General features: G+C 41.7%; 1 protein-coding gene across 1 annotated transcript in view; it reads left to right on the top strand.

Annotated features, from left to right (window-relative positions):
- The window catches only part of Cdc14a (cell division cycle 14A), a 154,892-nt gene extending 151,150 nt beyond the window's left edge, over positions 1 to 3,742 (top strand). Inside the window, exon 16 of the mRNA XM_021158702.2 lies at positions 1,576 to 3,742. Coding sequence (XP_021014361.1) covers positions 1,576 to 1,605 — 30 coding nt within the window. The 3' untranslated portion in view covers positions 1,606 to 3,742. The remainder of the gene's footprint in view (positions 1 to 1,575) is intronic.
- The last annotated feature ends 15,850 nt before the right edge of the window (positions 3,743 to 19,592 follow it).

The following is a 19,592-nucleotide window of genomic DNA, read 5'->3' as shown; positions in this document are numbered from 1 at the left end:
AGGCTTCAGGAGAAACTGGTGGGGAAAGCAGCTAGGGCAATAATGACTGATGATAATGCTGTCCTATGAGCTGAGGGTGTGAGAGCATTAGCCCACTCCACAGGGCATTCCCTTTGTGAATCACTATTTATATTATATTATGTTATGTTATGTTATATTATATTATATTATTTCTTATCATCTCCTTCCTCTTCCAAAGCTTTACTATAAATCACATCCCTAATGTGGAAAATTAACTTGCGAAAACCCTTTCCCCTTTTCAAAATGTTCTTGATATTGAACCTCGTTTAGCCTAGAGACCCACCTACAGTCCTTTGCTAACGATACATAATGTTAATTTTACACTGTGAACATTGCTAAGTAAACTGCTAAGTTGGGTTAAAATATGTAATAAATGACTATTAATAGGACATACAGTTTCATGGGACTTTGAAGCTGAACAGATAATCTTATGTTTTCATAAGTTCTTTGGAAAGTGTGTGTGTGTGTGTGTGTGTGTGTGTATGTGTGTGTCTAATAGCTATATCACCACAAAAATGGACCAGTTTGGAAATTAGTAAGATCTATAAATAAAATACACCCTGCTATTTATAATGTTGTAGTGTAATTATAGTTACAATATATATAGCATTGTTAACAAAATCCTACAGATTGGTTTGAAAATTACTGAGGAAAGAAAGTATCTTGTAGAGAAGCAAGAAGCCTTTGTTGCTCTAGGTGTTTTAGGAGAGGAACCGTGCAAAGGATTGCTAATGCTTAGAACTGATCTGTAGCCTTCTGTGCTGATCTGTATCTTTCTGTGCAACCATTATGTGCTACCAAAAAAAAAAAAAATAGTAATAACTTTGATGAGGTCTCTGCTGCTTTGACTCTTTCCCTGGTGTGTCTGCTGTCCAGGCATTCTGATGCATGCAGCTCTTGCTGCTCATGTGTCGTAATGTCCACCTCCATGGAAGGATCGGTGTTGTTCCTCATGCTTACCTGCTCTTACCTTGTTATAAGGCTCTTGTGCTCTCAATGCCGTTGGGTCCTCGGATCAGATTCCAAAGCTAGTTAGCTGTACTTTATCTTCCCGTAGTGAAAAGGATTTGTAAGGTATTTACTAAACTCAAGCATCCTTAAGGACTGTATTTAAGTGGCTCCTAACTCTGTCTGAGAAGCCTTAGCATGCTACTTATGTGTATTAGTTATGTGTAAAAGAAATATCCAAAGTTTGTTCTAACAGCTCTTAATTAGTTATAGCTATCATTTAATGTTTGGTGTAATAGTATGAATCAAATTGATGCTGAATCCTTACTTTTGATTAGTACATGATTGGAATCACGCTTAAACATCGTTAAATGTTTTGAAATATAAAATTTTCTAACAATCACTTTACCTAGCCAAATGTCTTGCTTTCTCAGTAACAGCTTTCTGTGCCCTGTCATCTGTGCCCTGTCATTTGTTCCTTAGCTTGCTCCAAGTGTCTTTTATATAATGCACCTGGACTGCCTTGTTTTGGAGGAGGCTGCATGATGGCTTAGCAGCATTGCATGTGATGGAATTTAACCTCAGTTTATGTCTCTCCCTACACAGTCCCTTCAGTCTGAATACATTCATTACTAAGGCCTTGCCACTCCAGTGAAGACAGTTCCGATCTTACACATCTGGATGTGCAATGCGGAAGGAAACAGCTGCTTGCCCGGAGGATGTCCCTGCCTTCTTACCTTAAAGTAGAGGGAGTGTTAACATTGTACTGTTGAGAGACTTGAGACCAGAGCGCTGTCTAATGACTACTATCCATGCACTGGAGTGATCTTTATGGAGCTGTCCATACTTATAAAGACAGTTTTAATGTTAAATTTGGTATTTTAAAAGGTTATTTTTAATGTATTTCAGTGATGTATTTGTTACTGCATTGACATGTACAGTGTTACACATATATGTATCATGAACTTTATAAAAGACTATTTTGATAATTTTATAAATATATAAAATTATGTAAAAGCTATACTATATTTTGATTTAGATTTTCCTGCTGTTTGCTACCAAAAAATTTGTATTTTAAATTTGTTTAGCTTTAGCATGGTTTTGTCTACAATGAGTATGTAATCCCTCCTTATTAAATGAAAATGAGGAGCGAATTTTTAGATGTGATTGTAATGCTCCTTATGAATTCAGTAGATCAGGCCATTCTCTGCTGAAGCCTGTCTGAACTAGAGTTCATCCAAATTTATCTCTACCAAGAGTGGGGTTGTTTGATAGGTTTGTTTAGGAAAAAAATTTGCCCCTTTGCTTTTGTTCTTGAGCCTTTTAAGTAGGAGGCTTAAAAAAAAAATTGAGCAGTTTTTAAGATCAGAAATAATGGGCGTTTCTCCTGAAAGCATGATTTTCTCCCTCTGAAATGGCAGAACATTCCAATGCTTTTATTTCTTTCCTTCTCTCACGCGTGCTTTAAAAAAAGAAAATGCCTTAAATCACTTATTTTGCTTATGCCTTCTTGTAAATATGCAAAGGAAGGATACGAATTTTAAGACCCAGGTCTACAGTTCGAAAGAACCCACCCAGTAAATGTACAATAATGTTGTTAAAGACCAAAAAGCACTTGAGAGGGGTTGATAGCTCAGAACATCCTGTTCTTGGTACGAGGTGGTCATTGCCCTGTGAGCTTGCATGGTCTAATGTCAATTTTAAAGCAATGAAGGAATAAACCGAAAAAAAATCGCTGCTAAGTAGATCTGTGCACTAAAGAGAACATTCGAATGGAAGCACCCTCCCGATACCGGTCCAGACTGGATGTACACAAAGGTCTGTCTGCAACCAGATGTGAAACTGGAAGGACCCCACCCACCCTCTCAGGGTACCGCCGAGCCCTTTCATGTGTGATCTGAATTTAAGTTTCCAGAAGCCTACTGGCTTTTTGTCTCTTTGAGATTCTTAGATACCGATTGTCTTCCAGCCTGCTTGAGAATGGGCAAGGACTAGTTAAATGGATTCATACAAAGTGCTTTATTCCAACTGTTAAGTTATTTATACTGTATTTATTAGGAGGGGGTATCTTCAGACTATTGTATATGCTTCAGGAAGACACCTTGCTTATGTTTTTACCCTTCTCAGATGGCATTGGAATGGAGTTTGACTCAGGTTTGTTAACATAAGTTTCCAGAGCTGCAGTACCAAATAATTGCACCCACCTGGTGGAAAGTTGAATTATATGTTTTAAGAATCAGAAACATAGAGGAATTAAATTGTTTATCTTTTCCAAAGTTGAAAAAGTAAAAATATTTTTATTATGAGTCGTTATTTTAAAAAGTTGCTTCATTGTATAGGAAGAGAATACTATTTCTTTCAGATTATCATTGTAAAGTAATTGAGGCGGCATTTGAGATGTGGGGGAAGAGAACCACACTATTGTTTTTAGTTGTTCTATGAACACTAATGAGTGCAGCTACTAAAATGATTGTAAAGTTGACTACTGTAAAATGTCCATAATTATGTGTGTGTATATATATATATATATATATGTCATATGTATCTACATGTGTATGTCTTAAGCTTATTTATACACATGTGCATACATAAGGCACACCAAGAAGGGGATGTATATATTATAGAGATTATATAGCACAGAGATTCTCCACTTATAATAAAAAAATGGTTTGCCATGTATTTTGTTATGAATAGTTTATCTTTCAGAAGATATTTTGTTCTATTTTGAAGTGTAGAAGAATACACTGCTAATAAATAAGTTTTATGCAAATTACTCCTGGGCATTCATTAGTTGATTTTGAGTTGAAGTGTACTAAATTGTACTTTGCAATTTTATTTTTTTACTCCATTTGGTTGGCTCCCTTTGACTTCCTCTGGCTCAGAATTCTCAATATTCAGTTCATCTTGTATCGATCTCCCTGTTATTCACAAGGCCACACACTCAGAACAACTTTGTACTTTGAATTTCATGAACTTCACAGAATATTAGGTTCCTCTTGATTTCTGTTAATAAAATACGGTTGCAGACCAAAGCTATGGATCCTGCTATGGATAAAGCTATGTTGCAGCTATGGATGATGCTGGATACCAATCTTCCTTTTGAAGAAGAATGACCATATTTCTTAAAGGAAAAAAATTACAGAACTAAATCAGATGAGCTACGATGATAACCCTGTCCTGCTCCTGTCCAGAAAGCACAGGGAAGCCCTTTCCTGTGGATAGGAAGGGGGTTTATATCTGGAGTTTTTTCCCCTCTTCCGAGTATGAGTGCTGGAGAGCAAATCCCAGATCTCACTCTAGGCAAACTCTTTCCCCTGTGCTACAACTCCAGCTTATTCTAGAGTTGGGAGTGTACAGGTAGCTTGCTCTCACTCAGGGAACTAAAACAGATGAGGTCAAAGGTTATCAGGAGATTTTTTTTTTTTAAATAAATTCCTGGACCGGTTTCAAAGAACAGAAGAACATTTTGTACGGATTGAATTTCTGTGGGAAAGGAAGTTAAAATCAATGGAGTTAGCTAACCTCAACAGACTCTTCATCAGCTGGTCATTGCATTTGTGTGGCATCGTTATCCTCAGATGCACAACGATTTGTCAGTCTTAAAACACATCTGGAAAGACTGATTGGTTACGCTTTTCATCCATGGCTCAAATACAGCAGAAATACGAACTGACCAACATCAGATCCATGATCTATTTTTAAAGCTGTTCTGATGTGCATGCTTGCTTTGGTCGCGTGTTCAGCCATCTACATGTGATAAGTTTCTCTGAGTCTGTGGTGTGCCAGTCCCACAGTACTCTCTGGTCTTTTATGCCTGGAAGGACAACTAGTTCTGGCAGAGTTCAGGGCAAGGGCTTTGTCGTTCTTTACCCAATTCATAGTAAAGCAAGAATTCAGTCACTGTGTGTCCTTCTCAGAAGGTTAAATAGTAATTACAGCTACAGAGTCCATTTCATAAGATGTAACTACCTTATTTACAAAGGGATTGAATACAGGGGGTGGGAACCGTGACATACAAAGGAAAGTGGAAAATAATGTATTAAGTTATTTTGAACCAAATTGAAATGTTAATATATTCCCACCTGGTTCCTCCTCTATGGATTGAATTATGATAATCAGGTCAAGAAGGAGAAAAATAGTTTTTCTAGAGAATTTTAAACCTCTTTCAGCAAGTAGACAGCAGAATGATGTTTAATGTAAAAATATATATCTTGGGGGGGGCGATTGGTCTCAATGGACATTTTCACATGCATGCCTGGTTTTAACACACATATCACTAATATCAAGATGAGGGACGTCACCACTTGCTAGTTCTCTTTGAGTTTTAAGCCAGTTGATCAAAACATGTTTGAGCAGAAACACCGCAAGAGAAGATGGGGACTGAGGCCTATTAGTAACTGTAAAAATGGCTACAAACACCAAAACAAGTTAAAACCCAGGAATGACTGTAGCCTCAAACATTTATGCTAAACTGGGGACTGTGGAGATTATCCATCAAGTAAGTCTTCTTTATGTTATGACTCCTCTCAAAGGCCCTGGGCTGGTACTTCAGAAAACAGTGGGTGAATTACAGGGGAGAAAATTGGGGCTGGACACCAGTTTCCGAAGCAGCTGATACTGGTGCTTAATGCTGAGATACAAGATGTCTGTCACGCCTTCTTAGTCCAAACAAATTAAAAACCACACCTTTAGTCCACTCCAGGACTCTTTCTGAGATTTATTGCACTCAAAATTTTAAGATATTTTTCTCAAGTTACATTGCCAGTTTTAACATCCAGATCCCTCAAATAATTACTGAATACAAAACTGAAAAACAAAACAAAACAAAACCAGAGCTCATGAAAGTATTATGACTCTATATCTACATCTGTCTGTCTATCGTCTATTTTCTATCATCTCCATCTATCAGCTACTTTGCCTCTACAAGATAAGTTAAAGATACAGTCTAACTGCAACATTTTCTTTAAGAATTTGGAAGTTAGATCAAGCCTGCCAGCATGAGAGGCTGCAGAGTGTCAAGATTAAAGGAGCTGGTTCACTGTTGTCTTTGTGGGATGACGGGGTGGACCTGGGCACCACATTCTAAAATCTGGATTTCCTACAGGCCGAGAGCCTTTTACTATCATTTCATGAATTGTAAGAGGGTAGGCATGGGTCAGGAGGAACATTCCTGGTTTTCCCTCTTTTCTAGGAAGATTCAGTCCCATTGGATTTTGAGGCCGCTGTACTGTGGCCAGCTGGATTAGAAGGCCGACTAGAGGAAATGTATAATTAATTCCCTTACCCTTTCTTCCTTTATGCCAGTCTTGGGCAATGAGGCTTGGACTTTTCATGCCACTTTTGGTCTAGCTAAGAGTTCACGTCACCTTTAGACCCTGTGCCTTCCATGGCTGGGACAGAGTCAAGACTGGAACGCTGAAGAAACAGACATATGTTATGAGAAAACACTTTAGAGGTAGAATCATGGCGCTCAGAGACTGTCACCAGGAACCTTTGCTTGGGGGAAGTAGGAGGTGGTTCTTTCTATGCTGTTGTACCAAAGGCCGGATAAGGGACAAGTTCATGACAAGAACTGGGACTGCTGAGCACAGCCTTGAAAATCAAGGATGAGGGCTGGAGAGATGACTCAGCAGTTAAGAGCACTGACTGCTCTTCCAGAGCTCCTGAGTTCAATTCCCAGCAACCACATGGCGGCTCATATCCATCTGTAATGGGATCGGATGCCCTCTTCTGGTGTGTCTGAAGATAGCTACAGTGTACCCATATAAATAAAGTAAATATATTAAAAAAATAAAAAAGAAAAGAAAATCAAGGATGATGAGAAGTGAAGTCTTCCGGATATCTTGGTCTACTTTAAGGCCAAATCTGCTGGGGAAATTATCCTTGATTAATGATTCCTGTTTAAGTGACAGGTTGTTAGGATTGCTAATTTTAAGGTAAAACAAAAGAGGAAAAGTTCCTGGCAAACACAGAAGTGGATGCTCACAGTCATCTATAGGATGGAACACAGGGCCCCCAATATAGGAGCTAGAGAAAGCACCCAAGGAGCTGAAGGGGTCTGCAACCCTATAGGTGGAACAACAATATGAACTAACCAGTACCCTCCGGAGCTCATGTCTCTAGCTGCTTATGTAGCAGAAGATGGCCTTGTCAGCCATTGTTGGGAAGAGAGGCCCCTAGGTCTTGCAAACTTTATATGCCCCAGTACAGGGGAACGCCAGGGCCAAGAAGTGGGAGTGAGTGGGTAGGGGAGCAGGGCAGGGGGAGGGTATCAGGAACTTTCGGGATAGCATTTGAAATGTAAATGAAGAAAATCTCTAATAAAAAAAGAAAAAAAGTTCACCCACCTGGTCTACAGTGAGGAGAAAAAAACAATCAGCAGATAAGATTTTAGACCAGGGAACACCCTGGGTACTGGGGACCCCAAGATGCCTCCCATTTTCTGGGACTCAAGAAATCTGAAAAAGAATACAAAGTAAAACAGCAGAAAAGGGAAAGACTTAAGGTTGAAGTCTCAGGCCTCAGATACAGTCTCCAAGGAGTGGTCTCCTCCTTGTAGAGACCAGAACACAATCCCCAAGCTGTGAGTGCGGGCATGGGAAGTGCTGTGGTCCAGGAGACCATGAGAGACCAAGGCCAAGGGTGACACTGGGCTGCTGTGCTCTCAACCTGCCCAGCAGCAGCCAGGGTTTAGACTCCGAAGGGAGAGCAGAAACTTGGATGAGCCAAACTGGTGGAACGTTCCTGGCACAGAAAACCATTCTTATCATTGCAGGGAGTTTCAGTTCTATATTTGAATTAAAGTTAGAGTCTATCAGCCTTACCCCATCTCTTCCCTCCATCCAGCCCTTCCCTGTTACCTGCCTAGAAACCCTCTCATCTATGTATGTCCCCACTTTAGTTGATAGCCTATTTTTCTTTGAATATTATTGTCACATATATGTATCACACATACATGCACATAGATACACACACATATACATATATAATCTGCTGAGTCTGTTTTTGTTGGCGTGTTTATCTGGTTTCAAGGCTGATCGCTCTGCATTGGTCAACTTAAGGAAGCTCATTCCTGGGGGAGGCTAACACTCTTCCCAGCAGTCATTAGTTGCCTATAGTTCTATGTCTAGGGTTGGGACCCTACAAAAATGTCCCCTTCTACATTAGTGTGTCCATTGATATTGCCATGGTCATTGTCTTGCTTATGTCGTCATTTCTAGGAGATACTTTCATAGCAGACTTCCTGATATTCTGGCCCTTAAAATCTTTCTGGCCTCTCTTCAAAGATATTTTCCAAGTTACTGAGGTAGAAGCCAGGATGGGGAAGCCTTGTATATCTTGCCTGCTTTTGAAGTTCTCAAGCAAAAGCTCAGCTCAGCCTTGTTAGTTGCCTTTTGTAGGGATGGCACATGAATGCCCGCCCTGAACCATAGCCAATTAAATCTGTAGGAACAAATGCATATTTAAATGTTTGCAGTCTGCTAGTATATTTGACAGCTGCTTTCTCCTAAGTGTTATATGGTAGAGAACACAAACACCACAGCACACACACACACACACCACATATACATACCACACATCTACACACACATACCACATACATATACACACACAACCACATACATACACCATACAAATACACCACACATTCACACATAGGCACATCATACAAACACACCACAAACACCACACACATAGCACACACAGAGTCACTACATACACTATACACCAAAATACCACATACATATACAACACACACACACACCATACCACACCATATCACACCACACTTACACACAGACACCTCACATAGCACACAGTGCATACACCACACACATACTCCTCACACATACACACACCACATATACTACACACATACACCACACACAACATATATCACATGCATCACACACAGATATACCACACACACATACACACCATACACACAAACACCACACACAGCACACAGACCACACACATTACACATCACACAGATACAGACACAGACACCACATATACAGACACAATACTATATACATGTGTACCACACATGACACATACCACACAGAGACACCACTCATACATTCACCACACACAGACACCACACCAGTGCATCACACACACATACACCATCACACAGACACCAGAAGTACAACACACATATACACATACACGCATACACCATACATACGTACACTACACACACACACACACACACACACACACCATCACACACACATGCACACACACTGTACAGCTCTTTCAAACTAATTTGATCTCTTCAATAGCTTGGAACATTTTCTAGTGCTTGAAAATACCTATCTCTATCAGACTGACAAAATTTCTAGCAGACTTAAAAAAAAAGAACTTATATTATAAACCTTTTACTGGAAAAAGTCCACTTTTGGACAAAAACCAAGCCAAAGCAATTTTAAGTCAAGTTGGTTTTCCTGGAAAAGCTGAAGATGTAGTTCAGAAAAGAAATGCCTTGGCTTCCCTTCAAATCCGCAGTCCAAACTAACAAGCTCAGTCGAAATATCCTTTGCTTCAGTGGGTCTCAAATAGCTGTGTGGAAAAGAATCGTCTGTTTCTTGTTTTATTGCAGAGCTGGTGAAAACGCAGATTCCCCAGCCAGGGGAGCAGGAGCAGATTTAGGTGGGTCTGTCTGGTATGGAAGATGTAAAAAGTCAAAACTCAATGAATTAATTCAGAAAAGGCAAACACATTGATTCCTAAATTAATAAGACCGGAACATGGGATTACACTTAAGAATGATCTCCCCAATCTAGTCTATTTCCAAAGAGCTACCGGGCTGCAAGACAACTCCATCACTGTCCCTGTGACTTTGGTAAGCTAGGAATCATGTTTAGGTTTCCTCTGTCTTTTTAATACGATGCAACCGGACAGTATGAGTCTGCTGAGGTGCTGCAGCAACATACCATGGAGGAGGGAGAGGGGGAGCATGCATAGGTGACATATTTATTCTGTTCAGTCTGGAGGCTGAGAGGTCCGAGGTTAAAGCCTTCAGCAGAGTCAGTGTCTGGTGAGGGGCTGCTTCCTGGTTCCTATGATGCAAGCTCTCTTTGTGTGAGGTTTCTCACTGTATGGGCACTGGTGCAATTTGGGTGTGTGCCCTCACCATTTTATCATGTCCCGAGACACTCTGTCTCCTGACATCATCTCCTTCTAGGGTAGGATTTCAACAGATGAGCTTCTGATGGGTACAACTGTTTGAGACCAATTTCAATGGCTCTTAAACCTTTTTTGAAATTGTAAATTCTGTTAAGGGACTAATAAAAAAAATGTAAGCTTCTTTCCAGAAAAATGCACAAGAATGGATTTTTGTATATAAATTTAAAGTCAGTCATTTTGTTTTTTAGAAAAATGCTTACATTAGCTTTTGTCCTAGTCACTGTTCTATTGCTGTGAAGAAACACTATGACCAAAGCAATTCTTACAAAGGAAAACATTCAGTTGGGGTTTGTTTATCTTTTCAAAGGTTTAGTCCATTAATGTCATGGCAGGAAGGAAGATCGCACACGGGCAGACACGGTGCTGGAGAGGTAGCTGAGAGTTCGCCATCTGGATCAGCAGGCAGTAGAGATGAAGAGATAAGAGGCCTTGCTTTAGCATTTCAATCTGAAAGCCTGTTCCCAGAGACACACTTCCTCCAATGAAGCCACCCCAACTCCAGCGAGGCCACATGCCCTAGCGCTTTCAAATAATGCCATTCCCTACAAGCATATGGGGTCTATTTTCATAAAACCCACCATAGTCCACTCCCCAGCTCCCAATGACTTGTAGCCATATAATAATGCAAAAATGTGTTCAGTCCAACTTTTAAGTATCTATTCCAATTGTACATTCTGGAACTTAGGAAATAAACACAGGATGAGTTTTGGGGACTCACTGAAGCTACAGTGAATCAGACTTCAGACACAACTCCATTTTGGGGTTGAGTTCCAGGTGTAGTCAAGTTGTCAACTAAGAACAGCCACAACAAGTCCACCCTTTGTCAACTTGGCACACAATCATATCTCTTTATGTCATGATTAATTTCCAAGTGAGAACAATAACAGGTCATAATAATGCCTAAACATAATTATAACTATCCCATGTACAATAGCAAATGCATTAAATATTTAAAATAGATGGTAATGTCCTTTGAGGGACATTCTTTTAGCATTTCAAATATCATTATATGTAGCTTCTGACTATGTAAGCCAGACTCAGTGAAATGCTTTCCTGTATAAGAGTTGCCTTGGTCATGGTGTCGCTTCACAGCAATGGAGCACTGACTAAGACAGCTTCCCTTGTAACATGAGTATATGGTTCTTGAACCCCACGCCAGACAGATTTTTCTACTGTTGAATGACCATGTCACTTTTGTCTCGCATCATCTGCCCACGTGAGGAGTCCCCATGCTTGCCAGTATGTTCAGTGCACTGACAATCAATGCCAGTCCTTTAGCTTAGTCTCGGCATAAATCTAGTTATCTTAGACCTCATTCCTCAACCAGGCCCATGCAGGTCTGATCCAGATCATGTCTTTATTTCCAACTAACAGCCAGTTTTCAAAGTGAAACCACTTGTTCAAAGCCACTTGGATAATAACAAACAGACTCTCTGGACTTAGCTCTGACCTCTTAGCCTCTGTGGTACATTGCTTAATCTTGGTCCTGCTGACATTTTGGGACAGATAATTCCTCATTGTGGGAGAGCTGTCTTGAAGATTGTAAGATGTTTATCGCACCCTTGCTTCTAAACTCAGAGCATGTCAATAGCACCCTGTCTTAGGGTTTCCATTGTTGTGAAGAAACACCATGACTAAGCCAACTCTTATAAAGGACCTTTACTTGGGGCTGGTTTACAGTTTCAGAGGCAGGAAGCATGGCAGCATGCAGGCAGACATAGTGCCGAAGGAGCCACAAGATCTACATCTTGATTTGAAGGTAACCCTGAGGAGACTCATATGACCAGATGTGAGTAGGTATGTGAGACCTCAAAGCCCCGCTTCTGCAGTGACCCACTTCTGTTAACAAGCCACACCTCCTCCAATTGGTTTTACACGGATTGGTGTATGTTTGTTGGCAATGGTGCCAGTTATGTTTGAAAAGATTACCTTGTGGTTCGCTCCTACACCCTCTAAACTGCTGTTACTGTGTGTAGATATCAATCCTCTAAAAGCTGACAAGGCAGGAAACAAGATGGAGTCATGAAGACAAGGTTTCCTAGTCTCCATATTCAGGGTGGGACAGGCCAGCTCATAATTCTATAATTTCCTAACTTCTAAAAGCTTCAGGCCTTCCTGTGGAGGCAAGAACTCATAGGCAATGACTGACTGCCAAGTCTAGTCAAAACTGCCAAATGACACAGCTTGTTTCACTGAAAAAATGTACAGAATAAACAGGCTACAGGCCAACATGATTTTGGTGACGTATTAGCTGAAAGCAAGACCTGGGATGAGACAACAAGCTTTTAGCTAGTCTCAGTGTTGCACTCCTTGAAGTTGCTAGGTGTCTTGGCTAAAGCAGAGAGGGAAATGAGCAGTTTGTTACAGCCACCAGGAACCTGGTCATTTCCCAAAGCCTCTCCTTGCGAAGGACCATGAACTTCAGTGCTGGGAAGTCATTCTGGTTCTTCAGAAAGTTACCATCTGGTTCTGTAGCAGGGAATGCTTCCAGCAAAAATCCTGTTTAAAAATTATCTGGCAGTGTGTGCCACAGAATGTGCTTCCATGAGGCTTAAAATATTTCAGAAAAAAAAATAAATAGCAACACTCTATTCTGTGACCCTAATATTAGTTTATCTCTTGAAAAGATGTGAGATTGAAGTTGTGGTTACATAGACATCCTCTAGGGCCCTAAGCTGTGAGCACACATTTAAGAGTTTTCAGCCAGACACCATGATCAAAAGGAGAACCTTGCCCTCAACTAGCTTCAAGTGTGGAAAGGGAATTCCAATGTCCAGGATGCAATATACCCGCTCTGGTTGCTTTGGGATACACAGGCTAGACAACTTGGTGATGGAGATAAAGACAGCTCCTGGTAGGCAGTGACATCTTAGCTTGGATCTGGAAGAGGACTTAGCTTGAAAAGAGGAAGTTGGGGCAGACTGTGGACCAACAGAGAAGCCATCAAGGGCCTGGAGTGTTCTCAACAAAGATGCCTGGTGGGAGAGAAAAGGGATGATGCCCCCTCGGAAATACAAGTGATACAGTGAGTCTGGATGGAGATGAAGGAAAGAATCAATTGATCTAAGCCACATTAAGGAAATGGAACGTTACCAAAGAAAGCAGGATAGTGTGGTGGCTAAGAATGGGCCACAAGAACAAATTTTTGAATCCCAGTTCTGTTTTTCTAGCTATGTGATTTTTAACTTCTGTGTGGGAAAACTACTTAACTTCTTTGTGGCTATCAGAGCTCATTACCTTTCTAGTGTCCAGTACCAAGATCTGGGAATACCCTGCCGGTGTCTATGAGCACATTGTTATGGTTCTCATGGATCCTCTGATTTATCCTTCTTACAGTTACTGTGTGCCTACTGGTACCCTCAGTCTGAGAGTATGGCACGGGGTAGCTTCGTGACAGGGAGTAGGGATGGGATTGAGATGTGGAAGCTGTGACTTCTCTAGCATCTGATGGCAGAGCAGAGGGTGAGGGAGGCATGAGGGTGGACCCTGAGCCAGTGACAAGCTTTATATACTGTTTAGTTTCTGGTAATATGAAAGAGATTTATCAATTGAGTCTGTATTTGCAGTTCTTATGAAAATACATCTTTCAAGTTGGGAGAGTATAATGTATTTGATCTGGTAGACTGAATTATGACTTGAAATAGTTAGACATATGCTGTGTGGACTTACATTTGAAGCTGTATCCAAGAATGCAGATTTAGGAGTAAGCCTGGCTACTCTCAGATCAGGTATGAGGGCTGAGTGCAGTAAGAGATGAAAAACATTCCAAACAATGTGTGGAACATTTGACGGGCCCTTAAAAACATTAGCAACAATAATGCTTGTGTCTCTACTGAGGGCAGCAGGGATCCAGTGAAGGCCCTAGAACTGGATCCTGCCGTTTGTTCATTACATTTTCCCCTACAGCGCCTGTCTACTGGTACCCAGAACTATTTATAGAGTTCTACAAAGCAAAACAGATTTCCCAGATATGTACATTAGAACCAAGGATAGGGAGACATCAAGTATTGAACACATTAAGAGCTGGCATTGAAGATTCAGAAAGGTCATTTTGGATGGAGACAGACAAGACCATAGAGAAGGTGGTTGTGTTAGTTGTATTATGCTGCAGCTAAATATCAGACAGGAAGCAACTTAAGGGAGTATAGGTTTATGTTTGGAGCATGATTTATGAGGATAAAGCCCATCATGGTGGGCTTGGTGGTGGCTGGAGTATGTGATAACTGCTGGATTACATCTTAGGGACTAGAAAACAGACCAGACCAGAATGAGAGTAGGCTATAAACTCTAAGTCCTGTGCTCTGACCATCCACTTCCTCCAGAGAGGGCTCACCTAGCAAAGATTGAAAACTTTCTGATATCGGTCAGTCCAGTCTTGACACAGACTATAGTTACATGGGAACCGGAAACCTCAATTGAGGAGTTATCTCCATCAGATAGGCCTGTGGCTATTTTCTTGACGTGGAAAGGCCCAGTCCACTGTGGGCAGTATCACCCCTGGGCAGGTAGGCTTGGGCTGTATGAGGAAGGTAGCTGAGAAAGCCAGGGGAAGCAAGCCAACATCCCTTCATGTTTCTGCTGCAAGCTCTTGCCGTGGCTTCCTTCTGTGATGGACACTAAACTACAAGATAAAATAAACTCTTCACTCAGCACTGATATCATCCTGGGACCATGTGATCAAGCACATGAGACCATGGTGATGGCATGGGATGGGTATTTCACATTCAAGACATACTTTTCAAGTGGGGATGATTTTATATATGGACAATCGTCTGGCTGGTAGTGAAGGAAATGCCCGTGTTTCCCTGACTCTGAATTCCTTGACTCAAGACATATGGAGAAGGGGGATCAAAGTACCCAGGGGAGAAGAACAGAGACAATGTTTGGAGCAGAAACTGAAGGAAAGGCCATCCAGTGACTGCCCCACCTGGGGATCCATCCCATAGACAGTTACCAAACCCAGACACTATCGTGGGTTCCAACAAGGGTTTGCTGACAAAGCCTGATATAGCTGTCTCCTCTGAATGCACACAGCCATCCACTGGATGGAGCACAGGGTCTCCAGTGGAGGAGATAGAGAAAGGATCCAAGGAGATGAAGGGGTTTGTAGCCCCTATAGGAGGCTATGAACCAATATGAACCAACCAGGCTACAATATGAACCAACCAGTACCCCCAGAGCTCCCAGGGACTAAACCACCAACCAAAGAAAACACATGGAGGGACCCATGGCTCCAGCCGCATATGCTACATATGTGGCTGGAGCAGAGGATGGCCTTGTGAGACATCAATGAGAGGAGAGGCTCTTGGTTTTGTGAAGGGTCCCAGTGATGGGAAATGCCAGGACAGGGAAGTAGGAGCGGGTGGGTTAGTGAGCAGGAGGAGGGGGAATGGGATAGGGGTGTTTGGGGAGGGGAAATGAGGAAAGGGGGTAAAATTTGAAATGTAAAGAAAGAGATATCTAATAAAAGAAATATGGAGGTTTTGTGGAAGAGAACTCCTGTTCAGTCCATAAAATAAAAGCAGAGAGTTTGTGTGTTCATATTACTTGAGCTCTTGACTGCAGGGCCTGCAGGGAGTGGCCAAGGTATTAGCTGGAGTTAAAGAGGCCAACCCTCAGAATTCAGCTCGGGTGTCTTCAGCTTTTCCATACAAAGGATTTCCTGGTCTCAGACACAATGATGTTCCTGTCTTTCTGTGGCTGCTCCCATGCCAACTTACTTAAAGATTTATTATACCTTTCAGCATCTCGTCTTATGACAGTTTTTCCTTATCTATATGCCTGCCACTGTAGACTGATCTCACTGAAGGCCAGAGATGGATCTTAATGAACTTTCTGCTTTCACCACCCAGAATGTAACAGGGGACCAATACATTTTTGTGTGAGTGTGTGTATTTATGTGTTGGGCAAATGAAACAGATGAAGAAGCAGGTAAGGATGCATTTCACTTCCACCATGAGCCCTCTTACAACACATCATAAGAAGCCCACAGTAGGCTGGGGAGATGCTCAATTGGTAAAGCACTTGTCATACAAGCATGGGGACTGGGGTAGGATCCTCAGCACCCCTACAAAGGTCTGCACAGCAAGGTATGCCAATGATCTTAGTGCTGCGGAGGTAGGAAGAGAGGATCCCTGAGGCCTGCTAGCCACCCAGTCTAGCCAAAGGGGTGGGCTCCACATTCAGGGAGAGACTTTCCTCAAAGAGTTGTGCAGACAGCAACTGAGGAAGACACCTGACAGTGACCTGTGGCCTCCACAGGCATGAACACACACACACACACACACACACACACACACACACACACACACACACACCTGACATTTAAATTTATACAATGTAATGATAAAATGTCAACGGAAGTAGAAAACAAATTACTTTATTAAAATGTACATAATATAAATTTTCTGGTTGATACTTAGACCAATTAATTTTAAGAGTGATTAAAATTATTGTAAAAAACTACAAAGAAAGTGATCAGTCTAACAGTTTATGCATGTTTCCACATCTGCAAAAACATTTGCAGAAAAAGAAGTTTCCTTTTTTTTTTCTTTTTAAGATTTTTTTTAAAATTTTATGTATATGAGTACACTGCAGCAGTCCTCAGACACACCAGAAGAGGGCATCAAATTCCATTACAAATGTGAGCCACCATGTGGTTGCTGGGAATTGAACTCAGGACTTCTGGAAGAGCAGTCAGTGCTCTCAACCCCTGAGCCATCTCTCCAGCCCAAATCTTGTCATCTTGTAAGCATTCCCTGCCATGACTTTCTACATTCTCACTGTTCCTTTAAATTATTTTGATTGTGCATAGCGGCACAAATCTCTAGTCCCAGCACTTGAGATGCTGAGGTAGGTGGATCTTTGTGAGTTTGAGGCCAGCCTGGTCTAAATAAGGAGTTCCAGGTTAGCCAGGGCCACATATCTTGTCAAACACAAAGAAATAAAAAAAACACCAAACACAAAAACTGACTTAAACACACACACACACACACACACACACACACACACACACACACACACACACACACACACCAAAATCTGAAACAAAAAACAACCACAAAATTCTTAGGTTATTTGTACAGAAGCTACACAGACAAAACTGAAAGTTTGTTACCTGGGTCGCTTAAGACAGGTGGTCCTGAAGGTTTTGGTGTCAGAGCAGAAGTTGCCTGCCCCAAAGCCCCATTCTGACCCTTGGCGGTTGTTTGCAGTCCAAGGTGGCTCACTGAGCTTCTGTGGGTCTCAGGTTCTCACTGTGACATGGCTAGAGGATGAATATACCAGGTGGTAGGTTCCCCGGTTCATTAATTAGAGGCTGCTGTTGACCTTAGCTGAAGCTGTGCTGAGAACTGAGGGCTGTGTGGGTGGACACTCAGTGGGAGAACAGGAAACAGAAGCAGAAAATAGGTGCTTCCACTACAAAAGGGAAGTGAGCTGTACTGTGCCACCCTGAGAAGGAAACGAAGTCCAGGGGAGGTTTCAGTGGGTTGTGGTGAAGCCAGCAGCTTCGTGAACCCCCAGGGATGCTGAGAATACAGCAGACAGGGAGATAAATGGACAAGCTCTCTGGAGGCATTAGGAAAGGGACCAATAGGAAATGTTTCCCTAGGAGAAAAAATAAAGTAAATTCCCAATGGTCATTATTCATTAATCCAAAGAGTATTTAAGAAGGATCTACCGGGCTGGTTAGATGGCTCAGTGGGTAAGAGCACCCGACTGCTCTTCCGAAGGTCCAGAGTTCAAATCCCAGCAACCACATGGTGGCTCACAGCCATCCATAATGAGATCTGACTCCCTCTTCTAGAGTGTCTGAGGGCAGCTACAGTGTACTTACATATAATAAAAATAAATTAAAAAAAGAATATTAAAAAAAAAGAAGGATCTACCATGTACCAGGTGATGTGCTGTGAAACAGAAAAGAAACACTCCTCCTACATTGTATTACTTAAGTCCAGTGACCTAAAACAAAAGTGAATCTAAATGGAAAAAAACCAAAAAAAAAAAAAAAAAAAAAAAAAAAAAAAAAAAAAAAAAAAAAAAAAAAAAAAAAAAAAAAAAAAAAAACCAGACAAGACTTTGGCCTTCCAGGCTTAGGCTAAATCAAGAAGTTCTGCCTTTGGCAGAAATAAGGCTTCATGGGAAGGAGTCCCTGAGATAGGTCCTTACGACTTATTCCAGAGACCCAGAACCTGGAATTTGAACACAGAATCCCTTTACGACGGAGGTAATGCACTGCAGCTTTAAGTGTGGTGACATGCTTGCGCTACAGCTGATAGGGGGGGGGGTCTTGCAACCTTGCTGTGTTTGAGGTGTTGAAGCCTTTAATACAGAAGACTGTAGGAAAGGATGGGGCAACTGTTCCACACTACCAAGAGGCTGGACATTCGAACCTTTGCCCCAGTAAGACCAAACGACTGCTTCTCTTTCAGTTCTTGCTCTTTCTACTGAAATCCAGCCTGATCTAGTTAAATCCATCAGGGCCTGCTTGCTGCTTGCTGGAACTCATCAGAGTTCTTCACAGTCATCAACATGACTGGTTTTACTTATTTATTTTTTTAAAAATCAGATTTGAAAAGGAATAGTAAGGGGAGGTATATTCCTCTTTCTCTTCTGAAATAAATCCTCAAGGTTGGACTGGGAGAGGTTCATGACTCATGCCCGGGGACCTCACTCCATGTGAACACAGGAGGTCTGTACCAAGCAGTACCAGAGAGGAGACAGGTTAAATGTGTGAACAGGGATGTAGAGAAAGTCCAGAAGGAAAGGACCTTTGACATCACTGAGTGGACGCTTCTTGCTAGCAAGGCAGGAATAATCTGCCAAGGCTAACTGAAGGATGCCTTTCTTAGAATTCAGGACACCTGGAACTCCATACACCATTCTTCTATTGTATATATTACCTAACCTCTGAGTTAAATTTGTAAGTAAACAACCTTTGGTTGTTGTTGGGGTGTTGGGTGTACCTTTCGGGGAGAAGTTCCCAAGTGCACAGATGAACCAACACTTGCACCAAAGCAGATTTGAGTCCTGAGTGTGAGTCTCTATGACATCCCATATCATGAAGAGCTCAGAGGTCCTTCTCATTCATCCTATGGAGTCTTCAGGGAAATTGCTTTTCCCCAACACCCACTATTCAAAAATAGGCTTTAAACTTTAGTTTAATAATCACAGCAGGTCTGAATAAAAGTTGCTGAGTGCATTCTGGGGACACAGCGCAGTAAAGTGCCTGACAAACAAGTATAAGTCCTGAGTTCAGATCCAAAGCGCACACATTAAAAGCCAGGCATGGTGGCACATATCAGTAATCCCAGCTCTGGGAGAGCAGGAGCAGAAGATTCTTGGAGATCAGTGGCCAGCCAGCCTAGCAAAAGCTGTGCAGGTTCAGAGAGAGAGAGAGAGAGAGAGAGAGAGAGAGAGAGAGAGAGAGA

The sequence above is a fragment of the Mus caroli genome, chromosome 3, assembly GCF_900094665.2.
Source record: "Mus caroli chromosome 3, CAROLI_EIJ_v1.1, whole genome shotgun sequence".
Classification (NCBI taxonomy): domain Eukaryota; kingdom Metazoa; phylum Chordata; class Mammalia; order Rodentia; family Muridae; genus Mus; species Mus caroli.
This window is presented reverse-complemented; position numbering and strand designations above follow the sequence as displayed.